This window comes from Podarcis cretensis (assembly GCF_951804945.1).
Source record: "Podarcis cretensis genome assembly, chromosome: 1".
Lineage (NCBI taxonomy): Eukaryota > Metazoa > Chordata > Lepidosauria > Squamata > Lacertidae > Podarcis > Podarcis cretensis.
Genome location: NC_137170.1, coordinates 130388977 through 130416591, shown reverse-complemented (window position 1 = coordinate 130416591; position 27615 = coordinate 130388977). Strand labels below are relative to the sequence as shown.

Here is a 27615-nt window from a genome sequence, read left to right as displayed (position 1 = left end):
GCGGACTGTCTCGCCAGAGTGGTGCATGCTCTGGTTATCTCACGCTTGGACTACTGCAACGCGCTCTACGTGGGGCTACCTTTGAAGGTGACCCGGAAACTGCAATTAATCCAGAATGCGGCAGCTAGACTGGTGACTGGGAGTGGCCGCCGGGACCACATAACACCGGTTCTGAGAGATCTGCACTGGCTCCCAGTACGTTTCCGAGCACGATTCAAAGTGTTGGTGCTGACCTTTAAAGCCCTAAACGGCCTCGGTCCTGTATACCTGAAGGAGCATCTCCACCCCCATCGTTCAGCCCGGACACTGAGATCCAGCGCCGAGGGCCTTCTGGCGGTTCCCTCATTGCGAGAAGTGAGGCTACAGGGAACCAGGCAGAGGGCCTTCTCGGTAGTGGCGCCCGACCTGTGGAACGCCCTCCCATCAGATGTCAAAGAGATAAAGAATTACCTGACATTCAGAAGACATCTTAAGGCAGCCCTGTTCAGGGAAGTTTTTAATATGTAATGCTGTATTGTTTTTAACACTGATTGGGAGCCGCCCAGAGTGGCTGGGGAAACTCAGCCAGATGGGCGGGGTATAAATAATAAATTATTATTATTATTATTATTATTATTGGCAGATGTGTGAGAGGTGTAAGAAAAGAATGGGATGAGGGATGGTTGATTAAAATAGGGACATACTATTCAACAATACTAATACTACTAATAATTTCTATTTATACTGGGTCGTCCCAGCCACTCTAGGCAGCTTCCAACACATATAAAACATAACAAAACTATACAGGGCTGCCTTCAGATGTCTTCTAAAGGTTGTACAGTTACTTATATCCTTGGCTCGGGGATCACATGGCATGGTTTATGTCCTATAATAGGGGAACCAGGAGTAGATAAGAGGCAGAAACTGGGTGTGAAGTATTCACATTAATGGGGGTGAGCGCTGCATATTGTGTGTTAGTCATTAAGTGGTATATGTATGTATGAAATAAATTCTAAAATGAGAATGAACAAGGAAAATTCCTAAAGAAGAAGAAATGGCTGCCTTCTCTTGGTGCATAAACATCTACTGATACAGTTAAATATCTTAAAAGTTTGAAAATAATTGCATTAAAAAGCAACTGCTGGAGCAAACATTTATTTTATTGATTTATTTGCCACATTTTATGTCGCAAGGAGCTCAATGCAGCGTATGTGGTTTGAGAGAACAGCCGCTGGTTTTAAACTTGCTCTATTTTTGTATTTCTGCTCCCTTTGATTTAAAACACTTCAGTCTTCTGAAATATGTCAGCCTTCTGAAGGTAAGGATATGGTGGAATACAAACGGGAAGGAGGAGAAATAAATAGCTTTAAAACGCAGCTGGAAAGGTGAACGGTGTTATATGAAAACAGCAATTCATATGCCTCATTAATGGCAAAGAACTTTTGTTTCTCTTCTTTACCGTTTTGTAGCCGTCCTCCCCCTTTTCAGCCAAAGCAAAACTTGAAATTTAGGGGAATTGATAAAGTCTTGGTTTCTAACTGAGTCGAATGCCATTGTGTTGCATTATATTAGTATGCGCTGGTGCCTTGTTATAAAAACTATTGAAGTGCTTTGAGTAATTGCAGGCATGCTGAGACTTGTCCGTTTTCTTTGGTACTGCAGCTAGTTACTCCATATATTCACCCTGTTCCCAGGATCCAATTTACACACTTCTGCTCAAGGGGATTCGGGTAGACATTTCTGGTTTCACTATACAGTCGTACCTTGGATCCGAAACACCTTGGGAGTGGAGCTTTTCGGCTCCCGAACGATCGAAAACCAGAAGTGAGTGTTCCGGTTTTCCAACATTCTTTCGGAAGCTGAACGTCTGACAGGGAAAGCCAATCAGAAGCCGCACTTTGGAAGTCAAATGGACATCAGTATGCAGATGATACCCAGCTCTACCTCTCTTTCAAATCAGAACCAGTGAAGGCGGTGACAGTCCTGTGTGAGTGTCTGGAGGCATTTAGAGGATGAGACCAGTGGCGTAGCGTGGGGGGTGCAGGGGGGGCCGGCCGCACCGGGCGCAACATCTGGGGGTTAGGGTTAGGGATAGGGTTAGGGGGCGCAAATCCAGGGTTAGGGGGCGCAAATTACTTGCCTTGCCCCGGGTGCTGACAAAACACGCTACGCCACTGGATGAGACCCTATCGGGCCACAGACTACCTCACCAGAGTGGTGCATGCTCTAGTTATCTCTCGCTTTGACTACTGCAATGCGCTCTACGTGGGGCTACCTTTGAAGGTGACCCGGAAACTACAACTAATCCAGAATGCAGCAGCTAGACTGGTGACTGGGAGCGGCCGCCAAGACCATAGAACACCGGTCTTGAAAGACCTACACTGGCTCCCAGTACATTTCCGAGCACAATTTAAAGTGTTGGTGCTGACCTTTAAAGCCCTAAACGGCCTCGGTCCAGTATATCTGTAGGAGCGTCTCCACCCACATCGTTCTACCCGGACACTGAGGTCCAGCACCGAAGGCCTCCTGGCGGTTCCCTCACTGCGGGAAGCCAAGTTACAGGGAACCAGGCAGAGGGCCTTCTCAGTAGTGGCACCCTCCCTGTGGAACGCCCTCCCACCAGATGTCAAAGAGAACAACAACTACCAGACTTTTATAAGACAACTGAAGGCAGCCCTGTTTAAGGAAGCTTTTAATGTTTGATGTATCACAGTATTTTAATATTTTTTTGGAAGCTGCCCAGAGTGGCTGGGGAAGCCCAGCCAGATGGGCGGGGTATAAATAATAAATTCTTCTTCTTCTTCTTCTTCTTCTTCTTCTTCTTCTTCTTCTTCTTCTTCTTCTTCTGCTGCTGTTATGGAGGTCCTGGGTGGTCCAGATGACAAGACCCCGCTCCTGGCCTTGACAATGTGGTCCAAAGGAAAGCAGAACCATACGTTTGGCACCAGCTTGGCTGCAGGAGTTGCCAGTAGGAGGCGTACAAGGCGCCACCCAAGAAATTCCACACTGGATTTGTGTAGGGTTTACTCTGTAGGTTTTCCTTCTCCCAAAGATATCCCACAAGGCAGTGGAGGTTATACCAGAAACAGTTAAATGGGGGCAGGATGAATTGTGGTTTGAAGGAAGGGTGGACTTTCCAAAAAGACTTTTTAGGACCCTGCTGCTCTCCCAATAAAAAAACACACGTCCATATGCTTGATCAGATGGAGCAATGGGTTAACTCAAGGTTGGATTTAGGTTTGATGAGGCCCTAAGCTACTGAAGGGACGCGGGTGGCGCTGTGGCTTAAACCACAGAGCCTAGGACTTGCCGATCAGAAGGTCGGCGGTTCGAATCCCCGCTACGGGGTGAGCTCCCGTTGCTTGGTCCCTGCCCCTGCCCACCTAGCAGTTTGAAAGTACGTCGAAGTGCAAGTAGATAAATAGGTTCCGATCCGGTGGGAAGGTAAACGGTGTTTCCGTGCGCTGCTCCCACGGCCAATAAAGCAAGATGAGCGCCGCAACCCCAGAGTCGGTCACGACTGGACGTAATGGTCAGGGTCCCTTTACCTTTACTTTAAGCTACTGAAGGTAATGGGGCCCTTTATATGTCCAACTTGTCACAAATTGTGTTGAATATATGCTATATGGTAATTTATGAACCTAATAGGGATCTAAAGCCATTTGCACGTAACAAATAGGAGCCTACACAACACAAAACACTGTTGCTGTGTGTAGGTTTTATTTTATTTGTTTTTTATCTTATATTTTGGAAATGTACATCCAGTTGTTTTTTCCTTTAAATTTTTGTGGGGCCCCCAAGAGAGTGGGGCCGTGAGCTATAGCTTGTTTAGCTTATACGTAAATCCGGCACAGGGTTAACTCCACCTTCCTTTCCTTTCCTCTGACAGCAGCGTGATTTGCAAAAGCGTGCGAACATCCCTGCTGGATTCTAATTGTTCGTGGCAGTCGGCACACGATTCCATGTGTTTGGTCACAGCAGTACCCTTTCTCTCCTTTAATCTTTGATGGATGTTGTGCTTGGATACACTGATATGGCTCGTAGCACAGGCAGTGATTCCAGGGGTGTCTTTTGTCTTCGTTCTTCAGGCATGGAGTCCTTATTGGGTCAGACAGTATTTAGTAAAGGATTCCCTTCCCAGCTATGTGAAACAGGGAATTCTGTTGGATGTAGAACATAATGGCCAGTGCTTTTTTTTTCTGGGGGTACTCAGGGGTACTCATACCCTAAACATTTTGTGAATCTATGTTTGGCCTCATTGAGCGGCAGTATTTCAATATGAGTAGGAAAATGAGAGTACCCCTAAACATTTTTTAAAGAAAAAAAGCACTTATTATGGCTAGTTTAGGGACGCGGGTGGCGCTGTGGGTAAAACCTCGGTGCCTAGGACTTGCTGATCGCATGGTCGGCGGTTCGAATCCCCATGGCGGGGTGAGCTCCCGTCTTTCGGTCCCAGCTCCTGCCCACCTAGCAGTTCGAAAGCACCCCTAAGTGCAAGTAGATAAATAGGTACCGCTTTATAGCGGGAAGGTAAACGGCGTTTCCGTGTGCTGCGCTGGTGCTGGCTCGCCAGAGCAGCTTCGTCACACTGGCCACATGACCCGGAAGTGTCTCCGGACAGCGCTGGCCCCCGGCCTCTTAAGTGAGATGGCGCACAACCCTAGAGTCGGACACGACTGGCCCGTATGGGCAGGGATACCTTTACCATTATGGCTAGTTTAATCTATCCATAGGCCAGATACTTCTAATATCAGCTTCCTTAAGTCACAGAGTAATATTCCTCAATGGTTTGTGTTAAGTTGTGGGCGAACATATCAGACGACACAGCGATTCTTCCAAAGCAGCTCTTTATTTGTAAGCTGGAACAGCACTAACTGAGGAGCTCAGTCAGCCTGCTTATATAGAGCTCCAGAACAAGATAACTGTTGCCATTTTATAAAACTATCCAATCACTGAACGTCACTTTCGATCCTTCATTTGCATAACTATCTACAGTATTCCCCTGCTGGCCCAGGGTGAGCACTTCAGTACATAACAGTTTGAATTCTCATTTAGAAGTCTTGTTGAAGGAACTCTATTTGTGTGAGTAAATCCACATTACAGGCTTGAGTTGGTTTAATGCTCTCTTCTCAGAATTGTTGCACTTTGCATGGGAATTGAGGACATTTCAAAGCACCTTACCAAATTACAATTCCCAGAATGGTTTTGGCAAAAGAATGGCAGTTAAATGGCTATGATATCACCTCCTGGCAAATAGAAGGGGAAGAAATGGAGGCAGTGAGAGATTTTACTTTCTTGGGCTCCATGATCACTGCAGATGGTGACAGCAGCCACAAAATTAAAAGACGCCTGTTCCTTGGGAGAAAAGCAATGACAAACCTAGAACCTTGCCGACAAAGGTCCGTATAGTTAAAGCTCTGGTTTTCCCAGTAGTGATGTATGGAAGTGAGAGCTGGACCATCAAGAAGGCTGATCACTGAAGAATTGATGCTTTTGAATTCTGGTGCTGGAGGAGACTCTTGAGAGTCCCATGGACTGCAAGAAGATCAAACCTCTCCATTCTGAAGGAAATCAGCCCTGAGTGCTCACTGGGAGGACAGATCCTGAAGCTGAGGCTCCAATATTTTGGCCACCTCATGAGAAGAGAAGACTCCCTGGAAAAGACCCTGATGTTGGGAAAGATGGAGGGCACAAAGAGAAGGGGACGACAGAGGACGAGATGGTTGGACAGTGTTCTCGAAGCTACCAGCATGAGTTTGACCAAACTGCAGGAGACAGTGGAAGACAGGAGTGCCTGGCGTGCTCTGGTCCATGGGGTCACGAAGAGTCGGATACGGCTAAATGACTAAACAACAACTATATATATATATATATAGCATAGACGATATCGAAATGCCCACATATGTGATCTATTAGATGTGCATTTCCCCCCTGATTTTTTTTTAAATGTATAATTAGAAATAACCTACTAATTCCTGAATACAATTGGGCTGTGCTCTCTTACCTTTTTGCGTCCATATGCCAAGATGGCTCGCACCAGATCTTGGAGGGTGCGAAGCTCTATGTGTATTGTCTGGCTTCTGCTTCTAAGTCTTCGGCGCGTCTTCCTTATTCCTTTCAGCTTCCTTGATGGTTTGGCTAGATCTTCTGAATAGAGAAGTAACGCGCCTGTTCTCGTGCTGTAGGTTTTAGGAAGACACAGTCCACAGTCTCCCTCCAGGTCATGATAGTTGTGGAATTCAGTTTCAAGGCACTGACAGTTCAAATAATCCTAACATGTAAAAAAAACCAACAACCACGCATTATTAATTTATATATTGCTTAATGGCAAAACAGGCGCTTTTACAAAGCATAAAAACCAGTTACACAAACATTTAAACGTAAGCACCCATAATTAAAATAAAGGCAAACCCCGATCTGTGTGGAAGTTGCGTTCCAGGTCATTGCGCATGTTATGTACTGAAGTTCTCACCCTGGGCCAGCAGGGGGATACTGTAGATAGTTATGCAAATAAGGGATCGAAAGTGACGTTGAGTGATTGGATAGTTTTAGAAAATTGTTACAGTTACATTGTACTGGAGCGCTATATAAGCAGGCTGACTGAACCCTTCAGTTCAGTTCTGTCCTGGCCTGTGAATAAACAAGAGCTGTTTGAAGAATCACTGTGTTGTCTGATATGTTCACCCACAACTTAACAGCACACTATCACACGCAATTGAAACACCCCCTTCTGCCCCACCCCTGCCCTTTTAGTGACGTCTTTTATGACATTTCCGGGTTCAGAGCTGCATACATGTGCACAACTGCGTACATATCGATTGCGCCTAAAATGGTGGTTGCCCGTACACAATAGAATAATCCCATCGAAACTTTAAAAATATAAACATGGGCATTAAGAAGGGAAACTCCACGAGGTTTCCTACTTCTGCACATGCAGCTGGCATGCTCACCTCTCACTGCTCACTTCTCATCCACTACAGTGCCCACTGCTACTTTTTGAAGCCTAGTAAACAGGGCATTAAGGACGCTGGTGGTGCTGTGGTCTAAACCACAGAGCCTAGGGCTTGCCGATCAGAAGGTCGGCGGTTCGAATCCCCGCAACGGGGTGAGCTCCCATTGCTTGGTCCCTGCTCCTGCCAAAAAGCACGTCAAAGTGCAAGTAGATAAATAGGTATCCGGTGGGAAGGTAAACGGCGTTTCCGTGTGCTGTTCTGCTTCGCCAGAAGCGGCTTAGTCATGCTGGCCACATGACCCGGAAGCTGTATGCCGGCTCCCTCAGCCAATAAAGCGAGGTGAGCGCCGCAACCCCAGAGTTGTTCGTGACTGGACCTAACGGTCAGGGGTCCCTTTACCTTTACCTTTACCCATGGCATTAGCCACAACCCACTGGTATCCTGTAGCTTGAGAAATAATGTCCTCCTGTTTGATGTGCTTACCCTCTTACAATAGCCATGGTGTCACTGAGGCCCCTTTGCATTACGCATTTTCTGGTTCTTCTCAAACTAGACCAATTCTGTTTCATTAATACAGTAGCTGTTGTGGAATTATGTGGGTGACAGAGAGAAGAAAGTGTATAATGGGCTCCTTGAGCTGGACTTCTTTCTACAGCTCAGAGCGTGTCATCTTGCTTCTAAATACGGTCATACCTTGGAAGTCGAATGGAATCCGTTCCGGAAGTCCATTCGACTTCTAAAATGTTCAAAAATCTAATCGCGGCTTCTGATTACAGTCAATCAGAAGCTGCGGAAGCCCTGTTGGATGTTCGGGTTCCAAAAGAACGTTCACAAACTGGAACAATCACTTCCGGGTTTGCGGCATTCGGGAGCCAACACGTCCGAGTTCCAGGGTGTTCAGGATCCAAGGTATGATTGTACAGTGGTACCTCAGGTTACATAAGCTTCAGGTTACAGACTCTGCTAACCCAGAAATAGTGCTTCAGGTTAAGAACTTTGCTTCAGGATGAGAACAGAAATCGTGCTCTGGCGGCGCAGCAGCAGCAGGAGGCCCCATTAGCTAAAGTGGTGCTTCAGGTTAAGAACAGTTCCAGGTTAAGAACAGACCTCCAGAACAAAAAGAAAAGGTATTCCACATCAGCTCTGCGAAACGATTCCACAAGACAAAATGCTTTCCCTGGTCTTTTTATTCTTACAGCTCCCCCCCTAGAAAAAAGGTTTCTCCAATAATCTTATTACAGGATCCTGTGTCACAATGTCGGCAGCTGCTGCCTGATAATAATAATAATAAAAAAACAACCCTGCATGGTTAAAGAGAATTGATCTCTGTTATGTTCCTGAATATTTTTAGACGGAGATGGTTCACCATGCAAACTATCTGAATAAGGTGCAATGTATTTGAGGAGTCTGAAATGAAAACATTCATACCATAAATCTATTCAGGTACTCGCATGAATGCCACATGTGACTGACTGCTAGCCTTACAACCAATTAACTACATGAAGGAATTGGGAAGGTTCTGACTTCTAGCAATTAAGCTGCTCTGTCAAACACACACACACACACACACTGAATTTATCATTGGAAGTGGATTCACGTGATGGGCTCAGCATCATCAGGGAGCAGCTGGAAGTCAGCGAAGGCGAGGCCTTCCCTGTGGCTTCCTCATGATGAAGCGGTCATGAGATCAAGGCCTCAGAAACATTGGTTATACTGTATTTCAGCCTCGACAGGGGACTACTGTAATCCTCCAGCGTCGACCGACATGGACTGTAGAGAAAGTCTTGGGGCGGAACCATGTGATGAGTTGCCACTAAAGTAGGCTTGCAACCTTAACAAAGAGGGCAGTCTCTCTCTGAAGAGCTGCCTGGTCCAAGTCCAATTTAAAGATAAAAAGGGGCCTTGAAGTTGCCCACCAACAGTTAGCACCCAGACAGCAAGCTAAGTGGCCACAGCGACGAGATGTATTGTATTTCTATTTGAAGTAGAGTAATTATCTTTATGCTCACTGCAAGAAGATCAAACTTATCCATTCTGAAGGAAATCAGCCCTGAGTGCTCACTAGAAGGACAGATCCTGAAGCTGAGGCTCCAAGACTTTGGCCACCTCATGAGAAGAGAAGACTCCCTGGAAAAGACCCTGATGTTGGGAAAGATGGAGGGCACAAGGAGAAGGGGATGGCAGAGGATGAGGTGGTTGGACAGTGTTCTCGAAGCTACCAGCATGAGTTTGACCAAACTGTGGGAGGCAATGGAAGACAGGAGTGCCTGGCGTGTTCTGGTCCATGGGGTCATGAAGAGTCGGACACAACTAAACGACTAAACAACAACAACAATTATCTTTACATTTGCATCTGCGTGTATATATATATATATATATATATATATATATATGTATATATATACACACACACATATATATGGATGCGGGTGGTGCTGGGGGTTAACCCACAGAGCCTTGGACTTGCCAATCAGAAGGTCGATGGTTCGAATCCCCGCAATGGGGTGAGCTCCCATTGCTTGGTCCCTGCTCCTGCCCACCTAGCAGTTCGAAAGCACGTCAAAGTGCAAGTAGATAAATAGGTACCACTCTGACGGGAAGGTAAACAGCGTTTCCGTGCGCTGCTCTGGTTCGCCAGAAGCAGCTTAGTCATGCTGGCCACAGGACCTGGAAGCTGTACGCCGGCTCCCTCAGCCAATAAAGCGAGATGAGTGCCGCAACCCCAGAGTTGGTCAAGACTGGACCTAATGGTCAGGGGTCCCTTTACCTTTTTATCTTAGCTGCAACAAATCGTGTACATGTGGGGGAGGATTCATAGGCAAAACATCTCTTTTAACACTGGTTAAGGGGGGCAGATAGAAAATAACTGTGCCGCGATTTCAGCATCAGCAGCTAAGTGTCTACATCGCAACCTGGGGACAAGGACTCACCTCTGGATTGAAATACACCTCCAGCTTCTCCTCTTTCTTTCGGACCACTTGCCCAGTGCCACGACTTAATATGGACAGGTGCGACATTTTAGAATGAGTGCGCATGTGTATGACTTCAGCAGCTTTTTCCTTTGCTCCTATCCATTTTAGGAGATCCTCATCTAAGCAGAACGTTAGGCAACACTGTTTAGGCTTGGCTCATTTTAATGGCATGCCTTATTCCGTAAACTTGATCTGCATTCAGGTACGGATAACATCCACAGAAAATCCCACTTCAAGCTGAGTCCTCTTGTCGTTTTCACTTTTCTGGGTGTGACTTTTTCGACTGCCTGTCCTGTGGCCGTTTCTTCCGTTCTGGTTGGTCCGAGGATTTGTGAAACGCCACCATGATCCCGATTGCGCTCTGAGGTTGTTTCTGCGTTGCTATGGCAGCAAAAGGAAATTAAGTTGTTGAAAGCAGCAAGAGGGAAGGTCGGGGAAGGGAGAGAAAGAAAGCCAGAGAGCAGATTTCAAAAGGATCAGACTCAGATTTCGATGGTGGGTTTCCCTGCAAATGTCTCCCAACTGTGAGAGTAACATTATCCTTCACAGAACTTCTTTCATTGTCTCCCTGCCTCCCCCCTCGTTTTAAAATTGCAGTGTTTTTCCCTATTAAGAAGAAAATGGAGCAGTCTACTGCATGATCTGTAACTGATAATCATTTGGAGAAGGGGTTCATTCTGCATCTGAAGATCTGTCACTACAGGGGTACCTCAGGTTAAGTACTTAATTCGTTCCGGAGTTCTGTTCTTAACCTGAAACTGTTCTTGACCAGAAGCACCACTTTAGCTAATGGGGCTTCCTGCGGCTGCCGTGCCACCGGAGCCTGATTTCTGTTCTCATCCTGAAGAAAAGTTCTTAACCTGAAGCACTATTTCTGGGTTAGCGGAGACTGTAACCTGAAGCGTATGTGTCAGAGCTGCCCAAGGTCCCAGCTCACAGAGGACCAACACCAGGTCGTCGTTATATACAAAAGTCTTTATTGAAGTTCAGTTTCCATTCCAAAGCGCAGCTCTACGTCTTAAACCTTAGACCGCCGAAGTTCCGTCTGAATCTCCTCCCCCCTGACACCAGTTTAAGATTCTCGCCCTGCTCCACCTCTTCCTCTGCTCTCTTCTCCTCTGGGTCCTCCTGTCTGCTGGGGCATTCCCCTTTCTGGACTCTTCTGACGCTGAGTCCCCTGACTCCTCCCCCTGTCTCCGGCGGGCTTTAGGACCCGGCTCCCAATCCTCGTTCTCTGCTGCCCCGCGCGCCTGTACTTTTGAACTTGGCTCTCGCGCCAACCCAGTGACCTTCCTCCTGACCGTTGCACTGCTTCTGTCACTGCTCCCCTCTTCCGGGATGCTAGCCGGACCTGACCTCCCCTCCGTTGCCTGACTCTCCGATGGAGGCGTGGTCAGCCCTGACTCTTCTCTCCCTGCTGGGGGAGACGCTACCCCCGATACCTGGGACTCTTCCCCCCCACTATGCTCAGGTGGGGAAGCTGGTCCTGATCTCCAACTGCTGCTCTGGGAGTCCCCGCTGGTCCCTTGCTTCTGGAGTGTCCCCCTTGGGACCCCCCTTGCCCTGGCCACCGGCGCCCCCTTCTGTGAATCTTCCGATTCACTGGAGAGGCTCATGGAATCTCTCGGGCCACTGTCATCTTCTCCTACGCTGCCCTCAGATTCTTCCCCTTCGCTCTCCATCTCCCCTCTTCCCTGTGCTTCTGCTCCTGAGCCCCTGACAGTATGTAACCTGAAGCGTATGTAACCCGAGGTACCACTCTAGTCCACTTCCTAGTGCATTTTTTAAAAGTTGTGCAAAATGCTTTGCCTCGGGTTAGTTTGTGATTCATCAGAACTGAAATCTCTTGATATTCCTGTTTGTTGTCCTGATATTAAAAGTTCCTCCATTCCACCTTGATCGTTGGAGCCTTTGTAATACTCCTCGACCAGCATCTGTCACTGGTAGTACCTCTGGTGGGGGGACGGGACACACCTCATGCTCCTTCTGGGATAGTTTGTCCATCCTGCACTCCGCTCTCACCTGTGGCTCCTAGAAGCTGTCACATGCAAGAGTGGCCACAATCCCAGGTACAGCTTCAACTGGCTGGCTAAACCAAGTGAGGGTAGCTGATGGAGCGTCTCCACCCCCATCGTTTTGCCCGGACGCTGAGGTCCAGCACCAAGGGCCTTCTGGCGGTTCCCTCACTGCGAGAAGCCAAGTTACAGGGAACCAGGCAGAGGGCCTTCTTGGTAGTGGCGCCTACCCTGTGGAACGCCCTCCCACCAGATGTCAAAGAGAACAACAACTACCAGACTTTTAGAAGACATCGGAAGGCAGCCCTATTTAGGGAAGCTTTTAATGTTTGATGTATTACAGTATTTTAATTATATATTTTTTGGAAGCCACCCAGAGTGGCTGGGGAAGCCCAGCCAGATGGGCGGGGTATAAATAATAAATTGAAATTGAAATTGAAATTGAAATTGAAATTGAAATTGAAATTGAAATTGAAATTGATGGGTGTCGACCCATCGGTGAGTTAGGGACTTCCCCTGCATGTAAAGAAAAGGCTCTGGCAGATGTGACCAAGAGTGGGTCCTATGGTCCAGAAGGAGGTTTCTGCATGAGCTATAGAGGGAAATGAGGGGCAGATGGGCTTGTCAACCAGGGAAGGGAACTCATCTAGATGGAAAGCTCTGATCCTAAACCTCGGCTTCCATGAGGGGTATCTTCAGGAGAAGAAAATCCTAAGGAGTAAACTCTACACCAATCCAGAGTGGAGAGCAGCCTGTACGCTTCCTTCCGGCATTTCCGGCAAGCTGGTGCCAAACATATTGCTCTGCTTTCCTTTGAACCACATCAGTGAAGCCAAGAATCTGGTTGTCTGGGATGTTACTTAACCCCTGTAAAATTAGCAAAGATTTATCACAATAGTGATAATCTATGCTGGAAATGTAAAGAAAAAGAAGGTACCTTTTTCATATGTGGTGGACCTGCCCCAAGGTGAAAGACTTCTGGGGAGATTTATAATGAACTGAAAAAAATGTTAAAATATACATTTACTAAGAAACCAGAGGCCTTCCTTCTTGGAATAACAGGTTTGGAATTGCCCAAGAAAGATGTTAAATTATTTTTGTATGCCACAACTGCAGCAAGAATTTTGTTAGCTAAGAATTGGAAAACACAAGAAGTCCCAACAGTGGGGGAATGGCAGATGAAGATGAGGGATTTTTCAGAGCTGGCCGACCTGACTGGAAGAGTCCGCGACCAGAAGGAGGAGGAGTACCAGGAGGAATGGATGAAATTTAAAGATTATTTAGCTAAATATGTTAAGATAACTTAACTGGAAAAGCTTGCAAATAACTCCGAGGTGGCTTTCACCTCTGGAAGCTAAGGCCCGAAAAAGACCCAATATGGAGGCCAAATGGCCAAAATATTGGGAAATAGAAAAAGATGGAGACAATTGGAAATTGCAGAGTTTGGAGAAAATGAAGGATAAAGTGCGAGACTGGTTACACTACGCTCAGATTAAAGAAGTCTTTAAAAATGACAAAAAGTTAGGGTTCCAGGTGGAGAAATCGAAGTTGGAAACAGAACTGTTAGAGCCTAAGACTAAGGTACTTTCAAGAATGTATAACTTGCTGTTAAAATGGAATACACAAGATGAAATGGTTAAATCGGCTATGATAAAGTGGGCACAGGACATTGGGCACAACATTATGTTTGAGGACTGGGAAAGGTTGTGGACCATTGGGTTGAACTTCACTGCATGTAATGCTTTGAAGGAAAATGTAATGAAAATGATATATAGATGGTACATGACCCCAGTTAAACTTGCCAAAATATACCATTTGTCTGACAATAAATGTTGGAAATGTAAAGAAAATGAAGGAACATTCTTTCACCTCTGGTGGACTTGCCCTAGAGTGAAGGCTTTCTGGGAAATGATATATAATGAGCTGAAAAAGGTATTTAAGTATACCTTCACTAAGAAACCAGAGACCTTCCTTTTGGGTATTGTCGGCCAGAAGGTGTTAAGGAAGGACCGAACATTTTTTATGTATGCAACAACAGCAGCAAGGATACTCATCGCTAAGAGCTGGAAAACTCAAGATCTACCCACACTGGAAGAGTGGCAGATGCAGCTGATGGACTATATGCAACTGGCTGAGATGACTGGTAGAATCCGAGACCTGGGAGAGGAGAGGGTTGAGGAAGACTGGAGGAAATTCAAGATTTATTTGCAAAAATATTGTAATTTGGTTGAATGTTAAGAAGGATGCTAGATCATAAATAATTGCCCACCACTGAATTAGATCTGAATTTGACGATAAGTGAGATTAAGGAAAATACAAACTTTTTGGAGAATTGCTAGATTTTATTTAAATGAGCGGAGATAAGATTGCAAACAAGTGGGTAATTTGCTTGGAAAATTTTTTTTTTGTAACGATGTAAGTGCGAGCGGGAGACGTGAGGGAGTCCAAAGAAGTGACGAAATTATGTTATGACATAAGTAATGTTGTTTAATATTTATGCATTTGTATTCAAAAAACTTTAATAAATATGTATATAAAAAAAGGAAAAGCTTGCAAATAATAGGCTTAGGATTTAGATATGTAAGGATAGGATTTAAGATGTTTAAAGCTAAATTAGAAAGAATGAAAGATGTTAAGTGATCAAGTTAATTTTTTGAGAAAATCGATTTTGGAAAACTGTTAAAATGATATATAATGAAATTCAACCAAGGGGATTTGAGGAAGTGACTTAATAATGTTACCAAGATTCAGACAGGATATATGTATGTATGTATGTATGTATGTATGTATGTATGTATGTATGTCTGTTTTAAATTTTTGGAAAATCAATAAAAAAATTTGAAAAAGAAAGAAAGAATCTGGTTGTCTGGTCAGCCCAGGAGCTCCATACAGACTGCCCAGACTTGTGCCCCAGCGAGGTCCCTCTGGTGCAGCTACTGCAGCAATTTGACTTCACCTCTTGAGGCACATTGTTTCTCTTTTTTTATATAATAGATTTTTATTGAAATTTTAAAGGTTACATGAGTAATAAAAAAATAACAGCAGAAAAACACCCAATTAGACCAAAAAAGAAAGCAAAACAATATATAAAAACAAGTCCCATCAAAGAAAAAAGATAAAAAAGAGAACAGACAAAAAAGAAGAAAAAAAATGCATACAATCAAAAAAAAAAAAAGAACAAATCAAACCTTTACATAACTTTCTTTCTTTAGCTTATTTCCTTGACCTCCTCACATCTCCCCTCTTTGTATTCTGGTTCAGTTAGATGTTTCAGCAAATCCTTCACCTTTGTTTTTATCCTAATAATTTATCTTAATATACTGTAATTTAACATTCTCTTCTTTCACCAATTAATCATCCATTTTTACTTTGTTTAATCTTATTTCTCCTTAAAACTAATATATTTAAACTTAATCTCTTAAGACATTTCCCCTAGGGTCATAAAAAATTCATTCCACGATTTTTCCATCTTTCATTAATTTTTTTTTTAAAAAAATCTCCATATATACACTTTAAATTCCCAATTTTCTTCCACCGTCTCCCCTCCCCAGTCTCGGCCTGGAGGCACATTGTTTCTCGAGACATATGTATACCAACAGGGAGCGTGTGGCGCTGTGGTCTAAACCACCGAGCCTCTTGGGCTTGCCAATCGGAAGGTCAGCGGTTCGAATCCCCACGACAGGGTGAGCTCCCATTGCTCTGTCCCAGCTCCTGCCAACCTAGCAGTTCGAAAGCACACCAGTGCAAGTAGATAAATAGGTACCACTCCAGCGGGAAGGTAAACAGCGTTTCTGTGCACTCTGGTTTCCATCATGGTGTCCCATTGCACCAGAAGTGGTTTAGTCATGCTGGCCACATGACCCGGAAAGCTGTCTGCAGACAAAGGCCAGTTCCCTCAGCCTGAAACAAGATGAGTGCCGCAACCCCATAGTCTCCTTTGACTGGATTTTACCATCCAGAGGTCTTTTACCTTTTTATCTTATACCAACAGACTAACTTCCAACAAACTAACTTTCATTTGTGGACCAAAAACAGGTTGGGAGCAACTGCAGGGGGAAATCAGTAGCTGGGGGCGGGGGGGGGGTATTAAGTTGAAGCTGTGCAAATGAGCAATATACTAATTTATATGTTGGCTTATTAAGCTAAAATCACCCAAATGAGATATTTCTTTTAATTTGCAGAGTCAGCAAGGGCACATGTAGAGACTGTGATGTAATCATCTGAGCTGGATCACAGGACCAAGCTGCTGGGTTTCCCATCATGCAAAGGATACTACAGTGGTACCTCAGGTTACATACGCTTCAGGTTACATACGCTTCATGTTACAGACTCCGTTAACCCAGAAATATTGCTTCAGGTTAAGAACTTTGCTTCAGGATGAGAACAGAAATTGTGCTCCGGCGGCGTGGCAGCAGCAGGAGGCCCTATTAAGCTAAAATGGTGCTTCAGATTAAGAACAGTTTCAGGTTAAGTACGGACCTCCGGAACAAATTAAGTACTTAACCCGAGGTACCACTGTAACAGCTGAGAGTGTGACTAAGGATTTGGAACTCAGTGGGACCTCAGACTATAACTAAAATAAACTGCACACATTAGCAAAAAGTAAAATAAAAAAATGTTGTTTTCAGTTTATACCGTTTGTATGTCTCTAATATTCTTTTTCTTTCCCCCCAGAAGAAACTGTGTTGAAAATCCTCATTTTAGGACAGGATTAGATCCTTTCCTCCTGGATTTTCTTCTGATGCTAAGTTGTCCTGAGAATTCAATTCGAACAGGCAGGGGGAGCGAGCATCACCTCGCTTGAGGAGGGGGGCGAGGCGTGTTCTGCTTATACTATACGGGTGTATTTGCTGCAGAAACCGGTAAAGTCTGTCAAGTGCTCTTGAGCATCAATCTTCTGAAAGTGTACAATACAGCAGGCTACTTTCAGCTAGATTTTGGTAGAGTGCCTTTCACGCAACATGTCCTCGGAGTGCTTTTCAAAATACAAACAGCAATAGAAAATGTACAAAACAAATAAGCGTTCAAACTGGTTTCCCAAGCAGACCGAAAGAAGCTTTTCAAAGCCAGGCATTAGGAAAGGATTAGAACTCCCAAGTTTGATGCACTCAAAACGGGGCGGGGGAAGGATATGGAGCTTATATACACTTGTAAGCAAAGGCTGGAGAGTCACAAAGTGGTCCTAGATCAGCATAATATGGCCTTATTGTTGTTTAGTCGTTTAGTTGTGTCCGACTCTTCGGGACCCCATGGACCAGAGCACGCCAGGCACTCCTGTCTTCCATGTCTCCCACAGTTTGGTCAAACTCATGTTGGTAGCTTCGAGAACACTGTCCAACCATCTCGTCCTCTGTCGTCCCTTCTCCTTGTGCCCTCAATCTTTCCTCTCTTTTCCAGGGAGTCTTCTCTTCTCATGAGGTGGCCAAAGTACTGGAGCCTCAGCTTCACGATCTGTCCTTCCAGTGAGCACTCAGGGCTGATTTCCTTCAGAATGGAGAGGTTTGATCTTCATGCAGTCCATGGGACTCTCAGGAGTCTCCTCCAGCACCGTAATTCAAAAGCATCAATTCTGCAGCGATCAGCCTTCTTTATGGTTCAGCTCTCACTTCCATACATCACTACTGGGAAAACCATAGCTTTAACTATACGGACCTTTGTCGGCAAGGTGATGTCTCTGCTTTTTAAGATGCTTTCTAGGTTTGTCATTGCTTTTCTCCCAAGAAGCAGGCGTCTTTTAATTTCGTGGCTGCTGTCACCATCTGTGGTGATCATGGAGCCCAAGAAAGTAAAATCTCTCACTGCTTCCATTTCTTCCCCTTCTATTTGCCAGGAGATGATGGGACCAGTGGCCATGATCATTATTAATCCTTTCCTGGCTTTTTGCTAAAAGAGGCTCACCTAATACATTTTTTAAAAAATTGCATTTCAACTGAGAGCGTATTTGGCAGTTAGGGTGTTCGCTTTGGCAGCGGCTGCAAAATTACCTTGGGCATGTCTGTCACCGTGCGCTACTTATATAAATAGCAAAGGTCATAAAGTCCGCGCAGCCACAAAATAAATATTGCAGATGCACCGCCACATTTCACCTCTGAACTCTCACACTTGGCACCTGAAGACACCGCTGTGTAAATTGCTTCTCTTTCAACAGTTCTATTCTTTCAAGTGAATATTAGCTCCGGCGAAAGTTGCTGAGTTGATATCCTTGGAGATGATGGCTCCGGCTCTGTACACAAATTAGTTTTAGCAAAATGTATGCGCAGCGCAGCACTACCAGCCAAAATGTCTGAACCGCATTTATCAAGTTGTGAGGGGCAGGGAGGGAGGGAGGAAAGAGAGTCGCTTTGCTCGCGTCAAAGGACTTCTTCTGAGGCTGTCAGTGTGGAAGCCAATTAGCGCCAGTTATGGCAGTGTGGTGTTTTCGTGCAAAATAAATAAATAAGTTGTGGGCATAGGACGTCTTCTATTTCATTCCCACTTGCCAGGTTAAGCAGGTATCAGGCAGGGCTGCTGAGATTTTAAACAACTGTAAGTTGCGCCATTCCCAGTAGTGATGTATGGAAGTGAGAGCTGGACCATAAAGAAGGCTGATCGCCGAAGAATTGATGCTTTTGAATTCTGGTGCTGGAGGAGACTCTTGAGAATCCCATGGACTGCAAGGAGATCAAACTTATCCATTCTGAAGGAAATTAGCCCTGAGTGCTCATTGGAAGGACAGATCCTGAAGCTGAGGCTACAATACTTTGGCCACCTCATGAGAAGAGAAGACTCCCTGGAAAAGACCCTGATGTTGGGAAAGATGGAGGGCATAAGGAGAAGGGGACGACAGAGGACAAGGTGGTTGGACAGTGTTCTCGAAGCTACCAACATGAGTTTGACCAAACTGCGGGAGGCAGTGGAAGACAGGAGTGCCTGGTGTGCTCTGGTCCAGGGGGTCACAAAGAGTCGGACACGACTAAACGACTAAACAACAACAACAAAAAGTTGTGCCAACTAGTGAGATAACTGACGAAGGCTCTTCCTCAATCCCAACCACATTATCCGACGCTAGAACTGGTAAAAGGATGGAAGGGCCTTCATGGTGGTAGAAGCCACACTCTGGAATTCTCTCCCCCAGGCAATGTGCATGGCCTAGATTGGAACCAAATTTTCATAAATATCCTATGAACTGAAAGCTGACTGAAGACATTTGGGTTCCAAAGAACGTTTGCAAACTGGAACACTGACTTCCGGGTTTGCGGCGTTCGAGAACCAAAACGTTTGAGTTGCAAGGCTTTCGACTTCCAAGGTACGACTGTATTTAGCTGTTATCTTCCTTTCTTTTGTGAACTGTACTGGGTGACCTCCAAGCTCTCATCCAGCGAAAAAATCAGAATTACATTCGGTGAGAATGGAATAAGGATGGAAAAACATTCTGAACAGCAAATTGGTGCTGTATAAATGATGAACAATAATACTTTTTGTGCATAATTTCATAGATGGTAGATAAAATATTGCTGCTGGGTGGCTAAATATGATCATGTTTTAAGTCTGCATCCTCATGGCAAATTACTCATTATTGAGCAGGCCTGTTTATAATTTGTGGTTTCATCCATGTTATACAGAGACTACAGAAAATTATGAAGAATATATTGGGGGAAAGTATTCCACAAGAGGCAATAAAGCTCTGTTCCCGCCCTTAAAAAAAGTTAATTACATCAATTATGAATACGATAATGCTCCTTTTAAGCATTTTGAATACTAAATCAGTACCATGTGTACATATGTTTAGAAAAGTGCCGTCAGGGGCGGGGTGGGAAAGTCAATTTACAAGTTGTTAATGGTAAAGATATATTTCCAGGTTACATGAAAGACTGCTCCCCCCTGCATAGACCTGCAAGATCACTTAGATCATCTGGGGAAATTTTGCTCAGGGCACCGCACCCTACAGAATAAAAGGTAAAGGGACCCCTGACCATTAGGTCCAGTCGCGGACAACTCTGGGGTTGCGGCGCTCATCTTGCTTTATTGGCTGAGGGAGCCAGCGTACAGCTTCTGGGTCATGTGGCCAGCATGACTAAGCTACTTCTGGTGAACCAGAGCAGCGCACGGAAATGCAGTTTACCTTCCCATTGGAGTGGTACCTATTTATCTACTTGCACTTCATGCTTTCGAACTGCTAGGTTGGCAGGAGCAGGGACCGAGCAACGGGAGCTCACTCCGTCACGGGGATTCGAACCGCCGACCTTCTGATCAGCAAGTCCTAGGCTCTGTGGTTTAACCCACAGTGCCACCCGCGTCCCTCAACCCTACAGAATACCATACAGCAATGACCTGAAAACTAGGCATTTTTTCCTGTTACCCCTGGACTTGTGGAATGTCTGTCCTTCTGCATCAACCATCAGTTGCCAAGATGTCTTTTTGCCCAGGCTTTCCCTAACCCTTAAGATTGGACCCTATTTCATGTGACTGAGTCCCTTGGATGTTGTTGTTGTTTGGGGCTTAGTTTTCTTTGCCTTGGCACGGTTTTTATACCGCTGTGTTTATGGTTTTAGGTTGCATGTTTGTTTTAATGGCATAATGGTTTTTTTTTTTGGTTTTTTTTACACACACACTGCTGAGAAATTTCAAAAAAATATTAAGTTGTTTATAAATGCTTTCAAAGAACATAGAGCAACACAATCCTGTCTACTCAGAAGTTAAGAATACCGTTGAATTCCCACTGCTTTCAGGTAAGAAGGTGTTATGTACTGAGTTGAATAGGATCCAATGCAGCAGTCTGATTGGTCCTAGAACAATGCAGCAGTATGATTGGTCTGCAGGAGCCACCCAATCCAGCTCCAGGTGGAAGGGAATCCGCAACCTGATTGGCCTACAGGAGAATTCCAGAATTAGCCAATCACATGCAGCCCATTGTGTAAATAATGTATATAAAGCAGATACTTTGGGGAAACTTTCATTCCTCCTCACCACTATGAGCTGAATAAAGAGCATGAAATCCACCACCGGAATGAAATTTACGGCGTGTAACGCCTTGAGAGAAAATATTATGAAAATGATCTATAGGTGGTACATGACCCCAGTCAAGCTTGCAAAAATTTACCACTTGTCAGATAACAAATGTTGGAAGTGTAAAGAAAATGAAGGTTCATTCTTTCACCTCTGGTGGACGTGCCCAAGGATAAAGGCTTTCTGGGAAATGATATATAATGAAATGAAAAAGATGTTTAAATACACTTTCTTGAAGAAACCAGAGGCCTTTCTCCTGGGTATGGTCAGCCATGTGGTGTTAAAGAAGGACAGAACTTTGTTTTTATATGCAACAACAGCAGCAAGGATCCTTATTGCAAAGTATTGGAAGACATCAGACCTACCCACTCTGGAAGAATGGCAGATGAAGATGGCAGACTACATGGGACTCGCAGAGATGACGGGCAGAATCCGAGACCAGGAGAAAGAGACAGTGGAAGAAGATTGGAAGAAATTTAAGGACTATCTAAACAAATATTACAAGATTAAAGAATGTTAGATTGACATGGATTTAAAAACATTGTGGTTTTCAGAGACATTAGAGTAAGAAAAGGAATGGGATTTGTAAAAAAATTTGGGGAAATAAGGGAATGGAGTTGCTGATGGGATAATGAAACTAGAATACAAAACGGTGAGGTATGAGGAAGTCAGGGAAATTAGGTTGAGAAAATAAGTTTTAAAATTATACTTGTTGTTTTTTGTTTGTGTTTGTTTTTATTGTAGTTGTTTTGTATTTGTATGTTTTTATTGGAAAGTTTAATAAATATTATTTAAAAAAAAAATAATGAAATCCACTCTCGACTCTGAGTATATTTCAGAGGGCGTCCATCAATTTGCTTGTGGCTGCACGAAAGGCTTTCACTCTGTTAACCCAGCTAAGGTTCAGGTGTCTCTTCATAAGTGAAGTGTGCTGATCCCAGGGGCTAACCGAGAGGCGAGGTCCGAGTCCAGTCCAAGGTCGATGGTGCGGTATGGAGGCCGTCTGTCAAAGTTGTAGCTGGGTCCAAGGCGGGGAGTCGGGTGGGGTCAGGAACACTGGCAGAAGAGCAGGACAGGGTGCAGGCAGGAACAGGCTAGGAACAACATTGCTCCCGCAAGCTGGGACTGGGGCTGGCTGGCTTTTATCTGCCCCAAGGCACAGGGCGGCCCCAGTCCACAGGTGACCCGCCTCTCCTGGCCTTAAGGCGAGCACTCCTCCTGCGAGAACTTAGTTCCCTCCGCCTCTCTGCCCTGAGCCTCTGCAGCTCGTTACCGGACCCAGAGGCAACCTCACCTTCCCCTGACAGGGCTGAGAGTGGAGCACCTGCAGGCAATGGGTCCTCCATCACCTCAGGACCCAGAGCAGACTCAGCTGGTGCCTGCACCTGAGGATCCAGCACAGGTGAGGACCCTTCAGGCTCAGGCCCCAGCCCCGACTCAGCTGGTTCTGGAGGCGGGGAATCCTGTGCAGGCTGGGATTCCTCAGGTTCAGCCTCTGAGTCCGAATCCCAGGCCATCACACCAAGCTAGTTTGTGACATCCATCCATCATTAGATTAGTGTGGACATTATTGGTACATCACACAGTCCTGAATGGTGAAGCTCAAGCCCGAGGGCCGAATGCAGCCCTCCAGGTCTCTCTATCGTGCCCTTGGGAATCTGGACCACCCTTTTGAGCCATACTCCTCACCAACTTTGCTTTGGGTCCTCCTTGAGTGTTTCTGTCTTTTTAGAAGATGCCCTTGGAATCTGATTCCTCTTGCTCAAAGGTAAAGGGACCAGTCGCGGACGATTCTGGGGTTGTGCACTCACCTCACTCTATAGGCCAAGGGAGCTGAGTTTCCTCAGCCACTCTGGGCAGCTCCCAATTGAGTGTTAAAAACAATACAGCATTAAATATTAAAAACTTCCCTAAACAGGGCTGTCTTCAGATGTCTTTTAAAGATAGGATAGCTGCTTATTTCCTTCACATTTGAAGGGAGGGCGTTCCACAGGGCGGGCGCCGAGAAGGCCCTCTGTCTGGTTCCCTGTAACCTCACTTCTTGCAATGAGGGAACCGCCAGAAGGCCCTCGGCGCTGGATCTCAGTGTCCAGGCTAAACTATGGGGATGGAGACGCTCCTTCAGGTATACTGGACCGAGTCCGTTTAGGGCTTTAAAGGTCAGCACCAACACTTTGAATTGTGCTTGGAAACGTACTGGGAACCGCTGCAGATCTCTCAGGACCGGTGTTATGTGGTCCCAGCGGCTACTCCCAGTCACCAGTCTAGCTGCCACATTCTGGATTAATTGCAGTTTTCGGGTCACCTTCAAAGGTAGCCCCACGCAGAGCGCATTGCAGTAGTCCAAGCGGGAGATAACTAGAGCATGCACCACTCTGGCAAGACAGTCCGCAGGCAGGTAGGGTCTCAGCCCGCATACCAAATGGAGCTGGTAAACAGCTGCCCTGGACACAGAATTAACCTGCGCCTCCATGGACAGCTGTGAGTCCAAAATGACTCCCAGGCTGCACACCTGGTCCTTCAGGGGCACAGTTACCCCATTCAGGACCAGGGAATCCCCCACACCCGCCCGCCCCCTGTCCCCCAAAAGCAGTACTTCTGTCTTGCCAGGATTCAACCTCAATCTGTTAGCTGCCATCCATCCTCCAACCGCCTCCAGCACTCACACAGGACCTTCACCGCCTTCATTGGTTCTGATTTAAAAGAGAGGTAGAGCTGGGTATCATCCGTATACTGATGAACACCCAACCCAAAACCCCTGATGATCTCTTCCAGCAGCTTCATATAGATATTAAAAAGCATGGGGGAGAGGACGGATCCCTGAGGCACCCCACAAATGAGCTGTCAAGTTGAAAGGCTATATTCAGGCATAATATTTGTAACATTTAACTTTAAAGATGTACCCCCCCCACCGGCCATAATTTCCGTAACAAAGCTGTTTATTGCGACCTGGTGGCCGTGGATTCACTTAAGATTTGCCTTTCACTGCTGTGTGTGTGTGTGTGTGTGTGTGTGTGTTCGTCTGAACGCTCCCCATGGTTGGAAGAGCCATCCGCTTTCCAAGCCGGCCCTTCCCTCCCTTCTCAGCCCAAAAGCCGGCCCCTGGGCTCCATTCCTGCCATGTCGTGGCCTATTCTGGGGCCGCGTGTCCGTAGCATCGGATTCCCTGGCAACAGCTTCCAGGGGCTCATTCAGGGCCTTTTCTCTTCTTCACAAGGCCCCCGCGGCGACACCCCACCGCCGCCCCTAATCGCCATCTTTACGGCGTGTTTCAGATGCAGCTGGCAGGGAAAATAAACGCCGGCGAGCTGAGAGGCTCCCGTTTTTTTAAGGGAAATTCCCTTATTCCGAATAGGATTCCTCACAAGGAAAGGGAAAAGTTGACAGCTATGACCTGGGTGTGTGTGTGTGTGAAACGCTGCTGTTTTGCTTACTGGGGGGGGGGGAGAGGCTCCCCCTCAAAAATGATCTTTTGAGAGGGGTCTTCACACACACACACCCCAAAATCCACAAGCCTTTTGTGTTTCCCTGAATAGCAATTTCCTGGTTTTGGCCGGGGTGGTGAAGTAGGGCTTGCTCGCCTGGACCACGCAAGGGGTGCGTGTGGGGGGGGGGGCTGCAATGAAACCCATATTGCCCAAGGCTTGTCCCCCCCCTCCACAAGGGAAAAGGAGCCGTGAAGACAGAGGAGGAGGGGGAAATCTCCCCAACCTACAAGAACAAAAGGAGCAAAAGGTTGCTGCTAAAACCGCTTCAAGGGCTTTCTTAACAAAAGGGGGCACATTGCTGGGCTGCAAAGGTTGCAAACCGTTTGAGGTGAAAGAAGGGGGGGACCAGGGGTGCATATCCTCCGACATTTCTCCAGTGAAAATAGGGACGGATGTTCTATTCCATACCCTCCAACATTTCTCCAGTGAAAATAGGGACGTCCTATTCCATACCCGCCAACATCTCTCCAGTGAAAATAGGGATGTCCTATTCCATACCCTCCAACATTTCTCCAGTGAAAATAGGGACGTCCTATTCCATACCCTCCAACATTTCTCCAGTGAAAATAGGGACGTCCTATTCCATACCCGCCAACATCTCTCCAGTGAAAATAGGGATGTCCTATTCCATACCCTCCAACATTTCTCCAGTGAAAATAGGGACGTCCTATTCCATACCTTCCAACATTACTCCAGTGAAAATAGGGACGTCCTATTCCATACCCGCCAACATCTCTCCAGTGAAAATAGGGACGTCCTATTCCATACCCGCCAACATCTCTCCAGTGAAAATAGGGACGTCCTATTCCATACCTTCCAACATTTCTCCAGTGAAAATAGGGACGTCCTATTCCATACCCGCCAACATCTCTCCAGTGAAAATAGGGACGTCCTATTCCATACCCGCCAACATCTCTCCAGTGAAAATAGGGACGTCCTATTCCATACCCGCCAACATCTCTCCAGTGAAAATAGGGACGTCCTATTCCATACCTTCCAACATTTCTCCAGTGAAAATAGGGACGTCCTATTCCATACCTTCCAACATTACTCCAGTGAAAATAGGGACGTCCTATTCCATACCCGCCAACATCTCTCCAGTGAAAATAGGGACGTCCTATTCCATACCCGCCAACATCTCTCCAGTGAAAATAGGGACGTCCTATTCCATACCTTCCAACATTTCTCCAGTGAAAATAGGGACGTCCTATTCCATACCCGCCAACATCTCTCCAGTGAAAATAGGGACGTCCTATTCCATACCCTCCAACATTTCTCCAGTGAAAATAGGGACGTCCTATTCCATACCCGCCAACATCTCTCCAGTGAAAATAGGGACGTCCTATTCCATATCTTCCAACGTTTCTCCAGTGAAAATAGGAACATCCTTTTCCATATCTTCCAACGTTTCTCCAGTGAAAATAGGGACGTTCTATTCTTTACCCTCCAACATTTCTCCAATGATAATAAGGTAAAGGTAAAGGTACCCCTGCCCGTACGGGCCAGTCTTGACAGACTCTGGGGTTGTGCGCCCATCTCACTTAAGAGGCCAGGGGCCAGCGCTGTCCGGAGACACTTCCAGGTCACGTGGCCAGCGTGACATCGCTGCTCTGGTGAGCCAGAGCCGCACACGGAAACGCCGTTTACCTTCCCGCTGGTAAGCGGTCCCTATTTATCTACTTGCACCCGGAGGTGCTTTCGAACTGCTAGGTTGGCAGGCGCTGGGACCGAGCAGCAGGAGCGCACCCCGCCGCAGGGATTCGAACCGCCGACCTTTCGATCGGCAAGCCCTAGGCGCTGAGGCTTTAACCCACAGCGCCACCTGCGTCCCAATGATAATAGGGATGTCCTATTCCATACCTTCCAACATTCTCTAATGACAATATTAAACCCACAGCGCCACCTGCGTCCCAATGATAATAGGGATGTCCTATTCCATACCTTCCAACATTCTCTAATGACAATACTGTAGAGACATCCTAAGGAAAAGCAAGACATTCTGGGATCAAATCAGAAACTGGAATGGCTCCTGTAAATCTAGGAATGGCCCTAGAAAATGGGGGCACTTAGAGAATCTGGGGCATTGTCAGGATTTATGCTGGGGGGCAGGACCCCCATGTGTTTGGCTCTGCCTAGCAGATTTGGAATGAAATGTCTCGGCAACAGTTCATTTAAATTACTTTCTTTTGACCCCAAGAGCTCAGGAAAATCTGTCAAAATCTTTGCACAATTCCTACTTTGAGTTGAATATTTTTTTATTTATTTACTTGATTTAACTGGGGAAGCTGCCCCACCCCCCGCTCCCCCCTGGCAACCCCTGTGGGGAGACGACCCTCTTGCAGGTCTAGGAACAGCCCCCCCCCCAATTGTGTGCAGCAGAGCAACCCCCACCCCTCGCCATTCATAAATATACAGTGGTACCTCTAGATGCGAACGGGATCCATTCTGCAGCCCCGTTCGCATCTAGAAGCAAACGTAACTAGCAGCGGCAAATCTGCGCACACGCACGTCGCTTTTCGCCGCTTCCACGCATGCGTGTGACGTCATTTTGAGCGTCTGTGCATGTGCGAGCGGCAAAACCCGGAAGTAACACGCTCCGTTACTTCTGGGTTGCCGTGGAGCGCAACTTGAACGCGCTCATCCCAAAGCACATTCTCTTGTGACAGAGCATTCCACCAGATCGGGGCCACAGCCGGAAAAGCCCTGGCTCTGGTTGAGGCCAGCCTAACCTCTCTGTCACCAAGGTGTTTTTGTTTGAAGACTGTAAGTTCCTCTGTGGGACATACCAGGAGAGGCGGTCCCGTAGGTACGAGGGTCCTAGGCCGTACAGGGCTTTAAAGGTTAAAACCAGCACCTTAAACCTGATCCTGTACTCCACCGGGAGCCAGTGCAGCTGGTATAGCACCGGGTGAAGGTGATCTTGCAGCGAAGACCCCGTAAGGAGTCACGCCGCAGCATTCTGCACCCGCTGGAGTTTCTGGGTCAGTCTCAAGGGCAGCCCCACGTAGAACGAGTTACAATAATCCAGTCTGGAGGCGTTTCAGTGGAGAAACTTCTTGCAAGAGGATGTGCCTGCTCCAAGCTTGCGCCATCTTCCATCGCAATTAGCAAAGAGGCACCTCATGGACTTTCACAATGAGCCTATTTGGAGAGGGTATGAGAAACCCAAAACTTTCCGCTAAAGCTGTGAAAAGTATTATTTGCCTTTCAGGGCTTAGGGGGT

At 46.2% G+C, this 27615-nt stretch overlaps 1 protein-coding gene and 1 long non-coding RNA gene across 2 annotated transcripts in view; both read right to left on the bottom strand.

Annotated features, from left to right (window-relative positions):
- The window catches only part of KIAA2012, a 176296-nt gene extending 165617 nt beyond the window's left edge, over window positions 1-10679 (bottom strand). Inside the window, exons 1-2 of the mRNA XM_079990599.1 lie at window positions 9863-10679; window positions 5984-6250 (exon numbers count right to left, since the gene is read on the bottom strand). Coding sequence (XP_079846725.1) covers window positions 5984-6250; window positions 9863-9967 — 372 coding nt within the window. The 5' untranslated portion in view covers window positions 9968-10679. The remainder of the gene's footprint in view (window positions 1-5983; window positions 6251-9862) is intronic.
- LOC307220863 overlaps window positions 1-27615 on the bottom strand; it is a 176447-nt gene that overhangs the window by 87763 nt on the left and 61069 nt on the right. The gene's annotated exons all lie outside the window — the stretch shown is intronic.